At 39.8% G+C, this 18600-nt stretch overlaps 1 protein-coding gene and 1 non-coding gene across 2 annotated transcripts; both read left to right on the forward strand.

Annotated features, from left to right (window-relative positions):
* Positions 1 to 7481: 7481 nt before the first annotated feature.
* Positions 7482 to 18394, forward strand: Scml1 (Scm polycomb group protein like 1). The gene is made up of 7 exons (XM_027927297.2): positions 7482 to 7514; positions 8758 to 8856; positions 9862 to 9939; positions 13655 to 13759; positions 14463 to 14973; positions 16571 to 16722; positions 18203 to 18394. The coding sequence occupies exons 1-7, from the start codon at positions 7482 to 7484 to the stop codon at positions 18353 to 18355; spliced, it is 1131 nt and encodes a 376-aa protein (XP_027783098.2). The 3' UTR covers positions 18356 to 18394.
* On the forward strand, positions 15882 to 15953 carry Trnav-cac (transfer RNA valine (anticodon CAC)). Its single transcript has one exon. It is a non-coding gene; the product is annotated as a tRNA-Val (tRNA).
* Positions 18395 to 18600: the final 206 nt, after the last annotated feature.

Here is an 18600-nt window from a genome sequence, read left to right on the forward strand (position 1 = left end):
ATTATGAAGAAGGTTACAGTGTAACTATTTTGGTACTAGAACCAGTTCATGCTGGCCGAAAAGACAATGGTTTATGGACTTGCATCCATTTTGTATTTTTGTAATATTTGTAAATATAAACTTTTTAAATTGTTGCAAAGATGGTTTCTTTTGTAAAATGTTTTCAACGTTTACATTCAATCCAAGCCTTTGTATATTTTAGAGCTGTGCAACACTTTAAGTCTTGTATTTATTTTTAGTAAAAACGGTGACAGTTTCATTGTGAACCCCTCTCAAAAAATGTATCAGAAAAGTTTGATTACCTAGAAAGTGTGTATAGAAACTGCAAATAAACGTGACTGCAATTAAACAACTTGTTTCTCTTCATGTTATAAAATTATACTCTTGGGTTTTACAAACAAAAAGTGGACATAAAGGAGGGATTTATCATGGCAAAAGTTGAAGCAAAAAATCTATAGTGGGCATTAAACTAGTTTCACGTTACATTTCCAACATTCAAGCTGTTTTCCTTGTAGTTCCTTTCTGGGCCAGGAAAAGAGCTGTGACTTTACTTTGAAACAACTGCCTGTTTTGCTTTTGATAAATTACTCAGACTGTTCCTCCTTCCCAAGATGAGCATCCTTGATGCACGGAAGGCAATATGTCGCTAGGTAATGTGACGTACCCTTAATTACATAGCATAGTTCTATGCCAAGTACTGTTCTAAGTGTTTCTCATATACTAAGTCCTGTTCCCCCTTCGTATGTCCACTTTACAGAGAGGGAAACTGAACACAGGGCGGTTACTTGGCTTGCCCAAACCACAGAGCAACTCTGAGTGTTGACGCTGGGGTCCAAACAGCAAATATCGCTTTAGGACCTGTGTTAGTTCTCTACTCCAGTGTTTGTGGGAGACTGGAATTGACTTTTCCCAAGTTCCTACCAATCTTAGCCCTTAGCAAAGGCTCATTCCCTTTACCCAAATTGAAGCACTGACATGAACTCTTGGAATTCAGTCAATGGATGACGCTGGGGAGTGGGAAGTGATGGGATTATATGTAAACAACATCAGGCTTCGAATAACCAAACAATGAAAGTGGGGAAGCCAAGCATCTAATGACCCTCAACCTCGTCAGCCTCCCGCTAGAACGGCTGTACCGCGGGAAAAGTTGCGCGTGCGCGTTGGACCTCCCGCGCAGCCGCAGAAACCTCTCCCCGCATAGCTTCTTTCCAATCGTAGTCGCTTCAGCGAAAGAAAATCTGGGATCAGGTACCCAGCTACCACCGTTAGGAGGCCAGCGCCCCCCGTCTCTCGGGCAGCAAGGCTCCGCCCCTCCGAAGTTTCCCTAGCAACACTGTCCTCCTCTACGGCAGTTCAGGCGCCCGTGGGATTGGCAGGTCAAAGGCCAGGGCGTGTCATGGGCGACCGCCGATTGGTTCTCGGTACTGGTCCCGCCCCCATTCACGCACGTGGAAACACCTTCGCCGTGGGCGCTGGCTGGTCCATTCCAGTGTCAAACGCATCCCTGTGGTTCGCGACAGATGTGCGCCACAGGGGTCAAACCTGGTTTCCGGCACAAGGACCGTTCCAAATTCTGTAGTGGCCATAACCGTCGTCCACCGGGAAGGTGGAGGTTGGGCCACTGCGGGCGGGTTTTCCGCTCCGTGGGGAGGCTGGTTTGGCGGATTCGGGACCTGAACAGGTCTAAATATATTTTTCCTTCTCTTTAACTTTCTTTTTCTTGGGTGTCAGGAGAGTACAACCGTTAAGCGACTTGGCTTAGTGGCTGGGACTCTTGGGGGGAAGAGGATTGGCTTTTCGGGTAAAGAAAGTCTGCACTTCACTGCCCCAAATTTCAACGAAGCGCGCGGGCGGCGGCGGGGGGTGTTTGGGTGTTTTCCTGGGCCTCTTCCGGGGCCCCTGGCGCGTGTGAACTTCTGAGATTTGATAACTTAAAGTGCTGGTGCCGACTTTCTAGGACAAGTTGCTTCTCTTTGCAACCTTTCTGTTACTTGGCGGAGGCGGATGGGGAATGAGGAAAGACTCAGACTCTCACTCAGACTTTTTTGACTTTAAAGAATTGGCAAACTCGCGAGTTGATTCGGTAGCCTATTTTGAGATGTAGATTTTTGCGGTGTAGATTTTGAGGCTTTGGAGATAACTGCATTTGGTCAAAGACCGTCCCGCCTCACTGTTTTATTGTAAATACCTAAATGATCAAGAAAATAAAGATGCGGGGGAGACGCGTGTTGATCCTTTTCTTTGCTGTTAGAGGGCGGGTGCTGGAGCCAGGAAAAATGTGGGGATTCCGGGGAAGCGGGAGAACTTTCCATACCTGCAATGTGGTCCTTTGAGAGACTAGGGTCTTAATCTGTTGGAAATCGCTTGCCTCCTTCCTCTGCCGCCTCCAAGTTTGGAATGCTCTGGGTTTTATAACATGAAGTGATAAAAACGGTTTAATGTTTACAAATAGCAACTTCTCCGCGGGGTATTTTATAAAGCAAGACCTGGGCTAGGTGCAGTTTCAAGCATTTGTCTGGCTCGCAGCAAGTGCTGGGCGACGCGGTATATTTTGGCTGCCTTATCCCCATTTGGCGGATTTTGTAGCTTCTAAAGTTGGATATGGACAATGGAAGGGCTACTTTTTCAGAGTGTTACCGGAAATTTTAGCAAGCGATCGGTTGGTGTGTTTACATAAGGTTTTGTTGTAATTAAATATATATGTATATTGGAGCGGTCTGCCCTGTATTTGTTGAAGAGTTCCTGGGGTGAAATGTCGTTTCAGCCTCATCATTGTGAACTATGCTTGCATGGGATAAATTGATGGCAAGTAAATGCCTTGCGCGGCGGAGTGAACCTTTACATAACTTTAAAAATAGTTTTTAACGTGTATTTAATGTCTACAAAAAGTTTTTTAGTGTCTTAAAAAAACAGATGTCTTCTTGTTCTTATGTTGTTGGGATTTTAGGTTTTTAACATGAAATATAAATGGGTTTCATTTTAGGTGAACCCATTTTTTGCAGGATTTTGAATTTAAAGAATGAAATAAATTGTGCTTGATGTAGTAGTGGTGGATCTCTAAGAAAATGTTGTAGAAGCTGTGCTCGTGTACCTTTCGGGAACACGTCAAAGGGAATTAAAATTTATGGTGTACCCGTGATGAAACGGGCATGATGCTGAGTGTTACACAGCCCAGTGAAGGACATATTATTCCAATTTTACCGGTTAGAAAATTGGGGCACTGAGAAAAGTTATATATCTGTTTAAAGAGAAATTGCAAATTTTGCAGTTTGAATTTGGATTCAAGTGTTGCTGTCTAAAGCCCAGTTCTTTGCATCATGCCCTGGGCACTGTAAATAAAAATGTAACAGTTCTTTTGCAAGAAAGAGCAATTTGAATTTGAATTTAAATGTTTCTGACAAACCCCAGTTCTTTGCATCATGCCTGGCGCTTAAAAGATGTAACATTTCTTTTTCAAAAAAGAGTTGTTATGTCTACAGTGTACAGGTACAATGTGAATGTAAATTGCATGTTATGACCCTGAAGGTTCATTATCTATGTGCTTCATGACTAATAGCTATGTTGGGTAGATGTGGCAAATATTCAAATAAGCAAATAAAAGCCAACAGGCATTGTTCTAAGCATATGCTGTGTATTAATTTGTTTCATCCTCATAATTATGAGGTTTGTACTGTTATATCCATTATACAGACTTAAAAATGGAAACAGAATTTAAGTTTTCTAAAGTCATACAGCTAGTAAGTGGAGGAGGTGAGATCCATACCCAGGTATTCTGGCCACAAGCCTAAAGTCTTAATGCTATTTGATGCTTCCTCTCATGTAACTAGACAGGAGCTACAGTTGCCTTAACCCATTAAGTCCCAAATTTTCAGTTCTGTGAATATTTCAATATAATTAACACAAGTGTATTAAAATAGATTGGGAACCATAGGGTGTACATAGTACTACATTAATTACTATTACAATTATATTCTTATTGCATATTATATGCTGTATTTAAATTTTATAGGTGTTCCACATCTGAAACAATGGGACAAAATGGGTTAAAGTATAAGCATTCTTGTGGTCAGGAAAACAGTGTCACCTCCAGATGGAGTCATTGTTGACATAGCATCTTTGCTTTTGGGAAGTGGAACTTGAATTAAGCCTTGAAGTTGAATAGATTCTCCTAGGTGGAGAGACAGCAGGGTATTGTGGGCAGGGAGCATGATAGGAGCCAGAGGCTCAAATAATACAAAGTCAGTGTTGATTTGTAAATGTGCCACAGAAGTAAAAATGTCAAGAGCGCTGGGTCAGGCTCAGTGCTATCTGTGGCCATATTTGGCAGCATTGTAATTAATGCAAGTGGGGAATTGTCTGAATGTAAGAGCCTATAATAGTAGTAGGCCTGCTTTGGCTGCAGAAGGCCAGGTTTTAAATATTTTAAGCTTAGAACAAGGGGGCAAATGGTAAGAGGTGACCTGACAGGTAGTCAGGGTCCAAATTATGTAAGGACCTTGTAGGGAGGCACTGGAGGAGCTTGGATTTTATTGTATATTGTTATGGATGGGATTCCAGGTGGCTTTACTAATAGAGAAGAAAAGGAGCTTGGATTTTATTGTGTATTGTTATGGATGGGATTCCAGGTGGTTTTACTAATAGAGAAGAAAAGGAGGCAGGCTGCAACCCTTACTAGCTGTGAGACTTAGGTGAATTACAGTTCTTTCCCTCAGTTTTCTCATAAGGAAAATGGTGATCACAATAAAACCTACCCCATACAATTGTCAGTAGATTAACAAGATAGACTACCTAACCAAGAAAAAAAGAAAATCCAAATTAAGTTAGAAATAATTAATGATTTTAAATTGTGATTTTATTAACAATTCTGAAATTATGATCAAATTATCATCCTCTGGATAAAAGCAATTTGTCAAAGAAAAAGTAGAATAATTTGAGTGGATCAGTAATCATGGAAGAACTTAGAAAATGTTATAAAGTCTGGCACAGAGTTTCTTTAAACTCTTTCAAGCCTTTAAGGCACACCTTTCTGGTGTGATGTAAACTTTTTCAGAGTGTAGAAAGAAATGGAAGGCTTCCCAATTAATTTTGCAGAGCACTTTTGATACCAGGAGTTAATAATATACCAGTATGGGTTCATTAATTGTGAGAAATGTACCTCTTACTAATGTAAGAGCTTGGACATGCAGTTTCTAAATAAAATACCAACAAATTGAATGCTATTTTCCATGATTAGCTGTATCCCTCACCCAAAGCATATTAAGAAATGTATTAATATGCTACATTAGTAGATGAAAGGAGAAAAAGCCATTGATGCCAAAAAGTTTCTTGGTTGAATTAAGCCTTGAAGTTGGATAGATTCTCCTGATGCCAAAAAGTTTCTTGGTTTAAATTTTCAAATGTGGATACTATTGATATTTCTTTGACCCACTGGTTCTACTTCTAGGGATTTATTACATAGAACTACTTGCACCAGCGCAAGACTGTTCTGCAGTGTTCCATGTAAGAGCAAATCTTTAGAAGTAACTTGAATATCCATGAACTGGGGACTGGTTAAATAAATCATGACATATTTACCAGATAGCACACTAAGATGTTAAAGTGACTGTGATGTATCTTAAGGTATTGGTTTGGAGTGACTTCTCCCGGTTTGGAGTGACTTTTGCTGTTTTTTTTTTGAGCTTTCTATTAATTGAAACATATACTGTGTTCTCTTGCGTTGTCTTCTACTCAAGGTTATGGTTGTAAAGTTCATCATTGCTGAGAGCAATGGTAGTTGGTTTATTCTCATTGCTGTGAATACATCAAAGTTTCATAACTTTAATTATTCAGAGCTTAAGTTTGTTTTCTAGTTAGAAAAAAAAACAGTTTTTAAAAAAATAAAATTTGATGGATGTGTTTTATAACTTGGAATTTTTACACAACATTAGTCCAACCTGGGATTTCTAACCTGGGATTCATCTCCTTTTGGTTTCTCTCCTTTGGGTCTTTGGTCATTAGTGTCACCACAGTAAAGGGAAGAGGAAACAGGAAGGAGATGAAATCTGAATCTCTTAATTGTCTTCTCATTGCTGCTGTGGCTAAGGATGGTTTAAAGTAAATTAGCTTTTTTATTAATGTACCCCTCCCAGGAGCTGTGATGCTGGTGCTCAAATAGAATTTCTAGTACATAATCAGTGTTATTGTGGTCAGTGTCTTGTTTTGTCTGGAATTCTAGACTTTTGGCTGTATTTGACATCCATTTACTTAGGTTTAATCATAATTTTAGAGGTAAAGATTTCTTTAGAGCCGCTCTGAACAGGTTTGCACCTGCTGGTGAGGAGGCAGTGTCTGTAGGGGTCTCTCTCCTCCACACGGTGGCAGTGGTGGGGCCCAATCCAGAGCTGACTCCTGGTGCTCCTTTTAGAGGCATGCTGCCTCTCTAGGTCAAGAGCCCTTTTGATGGGCTGGGGATATAGCTCAGTGGGTAGCTTGCAGGCACAAGGCCCTGGGGGGTTGATCAAAAAAAAAAAGGCCTTTTGAACTCCTTTACAAAAGCTGTTAGCAGTGGTGTTCTATTGTTCGCTTGTTCCCAGTACTCTGGGGACTTTAAGTTGTTAAGCAATTTGGAATTGATTTTTTTTTTTTTTTTGGATCAGGGGGAGGTTCCAGAGATTGAACTCAGGGGTATTCAACCACTGAGCCACATCCGCAGCCCTATTTTGTATTTTATTTAGAGACAGGGTCTCACTGAGTTGCTTAGCAGCTCAATTTTTGCTGAGGCTGGCTTTGAACTCATGATCCTCCTGCCTGAGCCCTCCTGAGCCACTGGGATCACAGGCGTGTGCCACCGTGCCTGGCTTAACTTTGATTTTTATTCCTAGTCCTGGGCAGTGTAGCCCTTTCTTGTTTTTTTTTTTTTTTTTTTTTGTTGTTTGTTTGTTTTTTGTGGGTTTTTAAAAAACTTCTTCAAATAGGTGAGTTGATTTTTGTTTTCCCACTTTTTTTTGGGGGGGGGGGACACCAGGGATTGAACTCAGGGACACTCGACCACTGAGCCACATCCCCAGCCCTATTTTGTATTTTCTTTAGAGACAGGGTCTCACTGAGTTGCTTAGCACCTTGCTTTTGCTGAGGCTGGGCTTTGAACTGGCGATCCTCCTGCCTCTGCCTCCTGAGCCGCTGGGATTACTGGCATGCGCCACTGTGTTGGCCCCAGCCCTTTCATTTTTAAAGATTTATTCTAAGTTGCTATGGAAGAATTGTTTTGTTGCTCTTTAAAATTCAAACAAAACTTAAGTTTGAAGTGCTATTCTCAGAACATATCCACATTAAAGTTATTTAGGTAGTAAATGTATAAAGTAACTTTTTTATGCATTGCTTTTCAGGAGTAGGAGGTTTACCAGTCTTAGGTGACTAAGCAGTTTCACAAATAAACCCTTCAGCAAGTTTAAAATTAATTAGGCTCAACTCACTGGAAGTGGACCATCTGCTGATACACAGAAATGATGTCTAATTTTTCCAGTGAGATGGATGTGGTTTGTATTCAGATTGAAATGTCTTTATTCCTTTTGTTGTGCTGTCATTGTTTTCTAAATTCAGTTTAATTTCATATAGTGTTATGCATAGATCCTAAGTAAATTTTTCGCCATGAATTTTGACTGATATGATAATACTTCTTGTGAACATTGGTGTGCAAGTTTCTTTGTGAGCTTCCACTCCATTTCTTCTGGGTAAATACCCAGAAGTTGAATTGCAAGGTTATAGAGTTGATGTAAATTTAACTTTATGAGACTCTGCCAAACAGTTTTTCAAGGTGATTGTGCTAATTTTGCAGTTCTAGTACATTCTGCTGTTTCTTAATTCTTACAAATTGAACCAAAATATATTAAAGCATACATAATGAGGCCTAACAGAAAACACATTTATTTAGTCACATAAGGAAATGACTATTAATGCCATCTAAGTAATCTGTGTGACTCTTAACTTGCATTAGCCCTAATGTTTTTCACATTTGGAAATAATATTAAATATCCACCAAGAGTCATTTTTAACAAAATTATGTGAAAACATTTTGAAAAGCATAAGGCACTATACAAGAGATAGAATATTTTATAGGTCATAGTCTATACCCCAATTCCATATTATTTTGGTTACCTATCAGTGCAAGGAGAATCCAGATAATATGTATGATATATTTTGAAACAAAGACATACATAGCTACCATGTGTGTTTATTTTAAAATTATTCCTAGAGTTCATGACTTATTCTTGGAATAAATACTTATACCAAAACGTAGTAGTTATTTACACTCCCTTACTTATTTTTACCTTGTCTTATTCCAAGAATGTTTTAAGGTAATTTAGAGATTCATTTATCAAGAAAAAGTGAGTGCCTGAGTGTGTTCTGTTTTGTCCACAGAGTGGCACTATTGGACTATTTAAAAATCAGGTTATCAGAAGCCGTGGAACATTTTATCTTTTGTTCATGGTTTAAAATGTTTGCTTTTAAAGCAGTTTTAGTGCAGAAGACTAGTCTTCCCACCCTGAAGCACAAAAGGGGTTCAGCTCTCTGGAGATGGTGCAGTAGTGTAGTGGGGTTAATGAGAACACAGTTCTGCAAGTACATCTTTTTGTGTAGTCAGTGTTTACAGTAGGCATAGGTCCTTTGATATCAGTAATAGGCTTTTGAAGCTTCTTAAAAATGAAGTTAAAGTTCCCAACATCTCTTTTAGTTTTGTATTTTATCTTTCCTGTTAAGTTATTTAATAATCTTCCTCAGATCAAAACACAAATACCAACTTACGAAGAGGAAGATTATGATGATGATGATAGCACTGTTCTTTACGCATATGAGCCAAACACTACATTTTTCAATAATGTAAGTAATATTAATTGCTAGTTGACAAGTAAGTTAAAATTTGCCATTTGAAAGAAAAAGATTTCAATTCTTTTTTTGGGGGGGTACCAATAATTGAACTTGGGCACTCGACCAATGAGCCACATCCCCAGCCTTATTTTGTATTTTATTTAGAGACAGGATCTCACTGAGTTGCTTAGCACCTTGCTTTTGCTGAGGCTGGCTTTGAACTCATGATCCTCCTGCCTCAGCCTCCAGAGCCATTGGGATTACAGGCATGTGCCACCGCACGCAGCTCAATTCTTTATGTACTATGGAAGTCCTTTAAACTCCCACTCAAGGAACTGTTTCTCTGCTGAATTTGTATGCTTTCTTTCATTAGACAATAAGCTCTTAACCATTTTGCTTCTCCCTTGTCCTAGGAAATTCAGAGCAGTTTCGTACTGGTAATCCAAACCTAGTTTCTTCCGATAAATTCTTTCCCTGGCACCCCCCCTGTTCCTTTTTTCCTTTGGATGTACTGTTTTCTTGTGCTGAGATAAAAAAAGAGACAGCAATGTAAGAATTTTTCTACATTGGTGAAAATTCCCACAAACACCCACAAATCTCATTTTTTGAGGGGAATTGGGGACTCAGCTCAGAACAGGGTGAGTCTTCGGACTCTTTTAAAAGAGACAGGGAAAGCACACTTTGTTCTTGTTGTTGTTGCTGCTGTAGATGGACATAGTAACTATTTATTTATATGTGGTGCTGAGGATGGAATCCAGTGCCTCACATGTGCTAGGCAAGCACTCTACTACTAAGCCACAACCCCAGCCCCTGTGATCCCTTTCTTAATGGGCAGTTATCATTTCCATTATCAGAATAATGTGAATTTTTGTCTCTGCTTTAAATTGTCTTTTGAAAGGTTGATGGAAAATAAAAACAATATTAAAGAGTTAAATATCAAGTCCTTTTTCTCCCCTAGCATTCAGTGGGAGTCTTACTGAAACAAAGCATTAACTGCTTACTTTTAAAATATTATAGCAGGAAAATGTCCTATCGGACACATCCTACAATGATGAGGAGCAGAAAACCGTTTCGGATATCCTTACCCATTGTCAGGTACGAAGTTCTGTTCCTTCTGTGTGGTTTTTTAAAATGTTTTTTCTTATTTTTTAATTTTTAATTTCTTTATTCTTTTTAGGCATACATGACAGTAGAGTGTATTTTGACACAGTATACATACATGGAGTATAACTTCCCGTTCCTATCATTGTACATGATGTGGAGATACACTGGTCATGTATTTATATATGAACATAGGAGTGTTATGTCAGATTCATTCTACTGTGGTTTTCTAAAATGTTAAAGTTAAAATTCTCTATCTCATATAAAAAGAACCTGTACAATTATTTAAAATTTCGCCTTATTAAAGTATTTGATTACCACCCCATTTTGATGATTTTAAACAGTTTCTAGTTTGAATAGCATTTGCAGGTAAAACTTTTGAATCAACAATACTTGGATCTTAGGCGCTTTAAAATAAAACATTAATAACCATATGTAGTTGTGTCTCTTTCATCTAGTTTGCTCAGTATCGAATTAAGTTCCCTAAAATATCTAGAGAACATTGACTGATTTGAGTGGAATTTAGTATGTGCCTCACTGCATATCAAGATATCTCCATTGAAACAAAACGGCAGCCTATAAGTGTTTTTAGGAGTACATCTTACATAGTTTTTTTTAAAATTTTTTAATTGTAGACAGACATAGTACCTTTATTTTATTTATTTATTTTTATGTGGTGCTGAGGATCAAACCCAGTGCCTCATAAGTGTGAGGCAAGCGCTCTGCCACTGAGCCACAACCCCAGCCCTAGTTTGTTTTTGTTTGGTTTAGTTTGGTTTGGTACCAGAGATTGAACCCAAGGGTGCTTAACCACATCCCCAACCCTTTTTTATATATTAGAGACAGGGGCTCACTGAGTTTCTTAAGGCCTAAGTTGCTGAGGCTGGGTTTGAACTCACTATCCTCCTGCCTCAGCCTCCCTTGTCCCTGGGATTACAGGCATGCACCACTGCGTCCAGCTCATTTTACATAGTTTTTTTTTTAATCTTTATTTTATTTATTTACTTATTTTTATGTGGTGCTGAGGCTCGAACACAGCACCCCTCACTTGCTAGGCAAGCACTCTACAGCTGAGCCACAACCCCAGCCCTCTTACATAGTTTTGAGATTTTTTTTCCAGGTTAGCTTGTTGGTAGAGATTGATAGAAGTTTGTAATTATCAAGGGTTTTGTAAGCTGCATACCCCAGAGGCAATGACAGTTTATGAAGAGAAAAATGTTCACCTATAAAGTTTCTTAAATAGAATGACTAGCATATTTTGAAAAGTAAAAGTCCGTGTGTGTCTTTCTCATTCTTACTAGTGCCCATAGGACCTAGAGCCTGGGATGGGCAGAGCTGTGCAGAGGTGCTGGAGAGGCAAGGAAGAGGGCTCTTGTCCCTTGCCTGAGCAGCCTCCTAGGCCTCTGCACTGCTCAACCAAGGTCTCTGAGTAGTTGTGCAAGCTGGGATGGGATATGGCATCTTAGATAAGAAGTGCCCAGGTCCCCAAGCTCTACCCCAAACAACACACAGGGGCATTTCTCTGAATGTGTGCCTTTTGCCATCCTCTGCCTCCTTCCTTACCATTCTCACCACCTGGTGCAGCCTTTACCCTTCTGTTTCCTTCCTCCCAGTTCCCTCCCCTGACTCCCACCCTTGCCAGGCACCTGCTGGGTTCCCAGCTCTAGGCCAGCAGGCTGGGAGCCCTGGGCTGTCTCCTTCAAAGAGTCCTTTCCCTAGCCCCAGTCCACTCTACTGTGAGAGTTCGCACCACACACTCTGCTGCCTCTTCTTTGCTGGAGACTGGAGAACCCAGGCAGCCATCTTTCTAGTCCTGATTTCTGTCCCCACAGCCAGCACACCTATTGGAGCTGAGCCATCCTTGTTCTGACTCCTCCTCCCCATAGGATAAGAACAGTGTCCTGTGCTGCCCAGGGCTGGTCCCTCCACTGGTTTCTTGCAGGCTCTCTTCCCTGTGCCGAGACCTCCCTGAGGGGGCATCTCTCCCTTCCTGTGTCTCCAGCCCTGTCTCTGTAACTCCCTCCCTCAGAATATCCTCCCACAGCTTTAAAACATCCCTCCTAGTTGCTGCCCTCAATCTCACCCTCCTTGACAACCCAGCTCCTTGGATATCTTTTATACTTGCTAGCTAAATGTCTAGCTTCCTGTTTTCTCTCTTTTGGGGTGTTTTTGAAGATGCTGTTTCTTCTGCCCTTTCTGCCCTTCCAATGTATCTTTACCTGGCTGCTGTTTTTTTTTAACCTTTAAATTCTCAGCTCAGACATCACCTCCTCTGAAAATCCTCCCTGACTGCCAGCCCAGGTTCAGTGTTGCTCTTCTGGGCATGCTTAGCCTCCTGTTCATACCTGCGCCATGCTACTGGTGATAATAAAAACAATAAGAATGCCAATAGAGTACTGAAGGTTGTTGGACCTGTCATTGTGTACTTGTGTTATCATTGGTGTTAACACAATGCTTAGCAAAGTTCTTGTTTTCAGTAGAACCCCTAAGACATTTTCATCCCAAATTTTGTACATGAGGAAATTGAAGCACAGAGAGGTCAAGTAACCACAAAGCTAGTAAGTGTTAGAATTCTAGTATTAAAGTCAACTGTGTTCCCTAGAGCCTACACTGTTTGTCCCAGTGTACAGGTCAGTGGTTTCCCTACTTGAATATGTCTCAGGGTTACCTGGGGAGCTTGTAAAAAAAAAAAAAGCCTGGTGCCCCTACTCAGATTTGTGATTTTGCATTTCTCACAAGTTTGCAGGTGATGTTGATGCTGCTGGTCCAGGGACCACATTTTGAGAACTGCTATTCCAGGCTCTATTAAAATTGTCTCTTTACTTCTCTCCATAGCTGAGATGGGAGTTCCCTCAAGACAGGAGTTTTTGGGGTTTTGTTTGTATTTTTAATGTCTTAGCACCTCGTGAAGTGGTTCCTATAGGTGGAAGGCCCTTTGTAATTTTTTTTTTTTTTGCCCCAGGGATTGAACCCAGGGGTGCTTTACCACTGGGCTACATCCCCAGCTCTTTTTATTTTTTACTTTGAGATAGAGCCTTACTAAGTTGCCTAGGGCCTCACTTCAGTTGCTGAGGCTGACTTTGACCTTGCAATCCTCCTGCCTCAGCCTCCTGAGTCACTGTGATTACATGCATGCACCATGTACCTGGCTTTAGTAAATGTTTATTTGATTGAATGAAGAAATGTTTCTGGTCTTTTAAATAAAAGTGTGGTTTTGCCTGAAATTTCTGTGTATTTCAAGAATCTCAGATTTGTATCATTCACATACTAATGGGCACATATGGGGACATGTACTCAGTGGTTTTATAAGGTTAATTGTTGACTGCATGATTTTAAAATACTTTGAAGCCAAAAGTCACATCTGTTGGATTTGGCTCTGTATAGAGTGTGGAATACTTGCTGTCTTTTAGTTCTTGTATAGAAGGTGACTCTTTGGCCTTTTAGCAGATTTGAACACTTCTTTCCTAAAAATAGCACCTTCCTTGATGTGAAATGGTGGCATCCTTTCAATGTCCATGTGGCTTCGAGTAGTGTAGAAACAGTCGAGGCTCCTTGACTGAGCCAAGAGGGTTCTGTGTCACCAACAGGCCTCAAGTCAGAACAGACATGTGTTTCACTGTGCCTAGCAGTTTGAACTTGGCTTCATGGCATTTTCACACATTTTACTTTGCTTTTGAAATAGGAACTATAATACATTTTCTTTTAATAGGTTATATATGATGCTATCCAAAACCTGGATAAGAAATTTGATGTCATTGATGGAAAGTTGTCAAAAATCCGACGTCTGCATACAAAATCCTTTTGGAATTATCGCGTAAGTATTCTATAACTGTGATAAATGTAAAGCTGCCAGTCAGTTAGAAGGGCTAGAGAACTAGTAGCTGTGTGAGATTAGCAAGGCTGGTCTGTACTTGTTGTAGGAGCAGATGGGGAACTGAAATTCTATAGGAAAAATGCTGGTGTCATGACAGTAAGTTCAATAAATGTATAGTAGTGAGTATTTGTATGTTTGTACCCATAATATATAAACACAATTAAAGGGCTGAGGGTGTAGCTCAGTGGTAGAGTGCTTGCCTTGCATGAATGAGGCACTGGGTTCAATCCTCAGCACAGGAAGAAAGTCTGTGAGACACAATTAAAATGTAGGCCAGAAGAGGAATAAAATTTAATCATATAATCAAGAGAGCATTTATTTTAGTAGTGTAAAATAGTTTTTATGTAAAATAAATATTAATATATTAACTACTTATTTTTTCTTTCTTTCTTTTTTATACTGGGAATTGAACCCAAGGGTGCTGTACCACGGTGCTACGTTGCCAGTCCATTTTATTTTTTACTTGGAGACAGTGTCTAGCTAAGTTGTTTAGGGCTTCGCTAAGTTGCTGAGTCTGGCCTCTTATATGCGATCTTCCTGCCTCAGTCTTCCGAGTCACTGGGATTAGAGGCATGTGCCACCACGCTGACCTTATTTCTCTTTTTATTCACTGTTGATTATTATTGGGCTTGTGTCATTTCAGAAGCCACTTGGATTTGCTTGCAAAAATTATAATCGCCTGCTTTCTAAAAAAGTTAAAGTCCAAAAAGCAAAAAAGAAGGAACGTCTCAATTCATTCTCCTATCCTGAAAGTTACAGCCCGACTTTACCAGTTCGCAGACCAGAAAATGATGACAGCAACATTGTGATCTCATCTTTTCAATCTGAGGAATCCCAGGAGATGGAGCAGGAGTCCCTGATCAGGGATCAGGAGTCATCCCTCAGAGATAGCCCACCGATCCCACCACTCTTCTCTGGGCGTTCATTCCATACCTACCTCAGAAATGATGACAACACACATGGTCCTTCTATAGTGTCCTGCTTTGCCAGCCCTGGGGCTTGCAGCACCAGCAGCAACTCTTCTGCTGGAGTTTCCATGCCAGTATCTACAAATGCACTGGCCCGAGGAGAGTCCAATGCTGATATGAAGAATTACCCGGGCTTGCTGGATAATACACATGCTCTGTCATCTCACCACATGTCATCTGGTTTTGGTGAGTTTGGAATGACACATGTACAAATATCACTATTTAACCTGTCTTCTTCAACATCCTCCATATGAGCTAGTGGAAGCTGTTTCCTATTTTGAGAGCTGGTGATGGTATTAAGGGTAACTATTATTCACTGAATATGTATTATGAGCAAGGCACTGTGTTAAGCAACTCATCACTGATATCCTTAATGACCCCATTGTGAAGTAGTTTTTTTGAGGCGGGTGGGAAGGGTGTACCTGGGATTAAACTCAGGGGCACTTGACCACTGAGCCACATCTCCAGCTTTATTTTGTATTTTATTTACAGACAGTCTCACTGAGTTGCTTAGTGCCTCACTTTATTTTGCTAATGCTGGCTTTGAACTCCACGATTTTCCTGCCTCAGCCTCCTGAGCTGCTGGGATTACAGGCGTGCGCCACCGCACTCAGCCCATTGTGAAGTTTTTAATATTGTTATTTTTATCCCTTTCCCTGGATGAATAACTCAAAATACTCCTAGAATGACCAGAGAGCAGATGATAGGAAAGAAAGGACATGCCTTTGGCTAATCCACACCCCAGAAGATCAAATTTGTTTTGAGTCCTCGAGGCTCTTGCAAATGACAAAACCCTCTTCACTTATCACACACACTCTTTAGGGAGTCGAGTGCTTTGCTTGAGTGAATGAATATTTGTCAGGACACAAAGAAATGTCAACACAGTTTAGTGAACAGCACAGCTAAAACATGCTGAGGTGTGAGTACCTAAATTGTTTCATGTCTCAGTTATTTCTTTATTAAACAAGTAAACCTTCAACTAAAACATCTATTGCTATGCAATTAAACATGAAAGAAGAATCAAATAAAATGTTAAAGTTACTTCTGACTTAGCTCAGCAGAAAATAATCCTGTTAAAATTCAGATTAAGGGCTGGGGGTATAGCTCAGTTGGTAGAGTGCTTGCCTCACATGCATAAACCCTGGGTTCAATCCCCAGCACCCCCCCCAAAAAAAATCAAATTAATGTTTAAGCCACAAGAGACAGGAATCCATAAAGAATTAAAGTGATGCTAAAAATATCCATATTGAAACTATGGGAGAGATTTGGTGAAAGAACTAATTTGGTCCTCCAAGATAATGGGGTTGTTGAAATTCCTTGATTAAAGTGAACAAGTTTAAGCAACTATAAAATGGTAAATTTGGGGAGTTTCCATTGTATTTAGTAAAATAAACCTGATTTAGAGAGATTGAGAGAAATTCATTGAAACACTTAAGAATGTAATGGGTTAGGTTAGATTTACCTAATTTAATCCACGTAGTGGATCTTTTGCTGTATGGCCCAAGAGGCCTTGAATTGCTTGGTCTGTTTTATAATTTTTAAAGCTTTAAGGGAACTTCTGAAGCTGTTTCCGTTTGGGGGAGGTCAGATGGGATGCTCTTATGCAGCTGTCTTGATCATCTTTAATGTAGGCTTTTACTAATTTTACAGTTAGAGTCTTGAGTCCTTGCTTGGGTATGTAAGTGAAGGTTCCAGAAATTAGACCATTACTCCCTACCTAACTTCTCTTTCAGGATAATGATCAGGTCAAGTGATTTGTGTGTTTTTTTCCCTCATTGTGAAGCTACAAGTTCACCAGTTCAATCTGAATCCATTGTGATGAACCAAGACTACCCGGAGGATCCTTTAACCTGGTCTGTGGATGATGTGATCCTGTTTCTGAACCGTACGGATCCTCAGATGTCAGGCCCCCTCTCTAGCCTCATTGAGCAACATGTAATGTATCTTTTCAGGGGGAGGGTTACTGGGGATTGAACTCGGGGGCACTCAACCACTGAGCCACATCCCTAGCCCTATTTTGTATTTTCTTTAGAGACAGGGTCTCACTCAGTTGCTTAACACCTTGCTGTTGCTGAGGCTGGCTTTGAACTCTCGATCCTCCTGCCTCAGGCTCCCAAGCCCAGCCACTGGGAGTATAGGCGCTCGCCACTACAACTAGCCTGTAATGTATCTTTTGATCTCTGGGCAGGCCTTTCAGTTAGATACTGAGTTGTGTGGATGGTGGGGGAACCCTATCAATCAACTGAGTTTGCCATTTAAGAGAAAGGTTATTTTGCCCAACATTACATCCTTAAATGGTAGGTTAATGGTCTTTCTTTAAATGGGTATCCAAGTGCATAATATTCTAAACAGCCTCACATTCTCAAGAGGATGATTCTGCATTGCCACTTTCAGGTGGACCGCCCTTTTGTAAAGACAGATACAAGGATCCTCCCCACCCCTCAACCTGTTCCCTGCTCAGCCCTAGGACCATGAGTAGGAGAGGGCAACTACAATCTGTAACAGGGTGGCCTTTTTACTATGATACCCAATATATCCAGCAACTAATTCCAATCAATTCAATTCTGTTAACCTTATATGGTTTGTGACTTCTTATGATGCTGATGCCCTCAGGCTGTACCAGACCCTTTAAAAAGCAACACCCTGGGCTAAATTTTAAGTTATAATTTCTTCCATTTCTAGTTTTACTTAGTAGAAAATGTACAGAAGATGCCTGGCAAAGATGGTACTATAAGGGATTTCAGGTCTTTTCAGACAGTGATACTTGATTAAGTAAAATTTTTTTTCTTTAAATTGGAGCGTGTAAAAAATCAAATAATAATATGCCTTAGCAATGTAAGTTGGTTAGTTAAGATAATATGAAATTTTAAAAGAGCGCCTTGCAACTATCAAATAATATTTTTACTGTGTGTCCTAATGAATACAGTCAGTGGCCATGTATCTAATGTGCCATTTTCACTGTGATAAGAAAACCAGCAGTTTCACATCTAATTAGCTTCAGACAACTAATTATTTTTATCAAAAATACAACACTGTATAGTATGTTTATAGTTTGCATTGACATTGAGATACTCACATTCCCAGCCCTTGTCAGGAAGCTAATGAACATCTGAAATGAATTTCTATCATTCATAGTTTTTACTTATTTTGTCATAGATATGTGGTATTTAATTCAACATATGGTATTTAATTAGGTAGTTTGACAGAGTTTATTTTTAAAATATTAGGCCAAATTTTTACTAAATGATGCTTCACTGTGCAGATTATATTTTTAACAGTCTTTATAGAGTAGATGCATATTCAGAGACTGGAAAGAGCTGCTCTCTGATTTGTTGCACATGTTCTTATATATAAAGAACCAATCTGATCAAATATGAAAATATTATTAAGTATTGTAATTCCCTTCTCTCTGTAGGAAATTGATGGGAAGGCCTTGCTGTTGCTGACCAGTGACACCATGATCAAGTATATGGGGTTGAAGCTCGGAACCGTCTTGAAACTGTGCCACTACATCAAAAAGCTTAAAGAAGAAAAAGGCCTCAACAATTTAATGTTTGCAGAAGTTTAGATTAGGTTTACCAGTTCCTTCTTAAAGTCATTATTCTGTCCTTAGTAGTTTCTGTTTTGTAGAAGGTTCCTCTAAAAATATGTTATATCCACAATTGTAGAATGATAAGTCAATGATAGGTCAAGTCTACTTATTTAAAAACCATTTAACATTTTAGTATTAGCACATTCAAATTGAAAGTTCATTCTTTATGCCTTTTTGTTATTTTTCATCATATAGTTTACAAATACACTTCATGTAGGAAA

Source organism: Marmota flaviventris, chromosome X (assembly GCF_047511675.1).
Source record: "Marmota flaviventris isolate mMarFla1 chromosome X, mMarFla1.hap1, whole genome shotgun sequence".
Taxonomy (NCBI): Eukaryota; Metazoa; Chordata; class Mammalia; order Rodentia; family Sciuridae; genus Marmota; species Marmota flaviventris.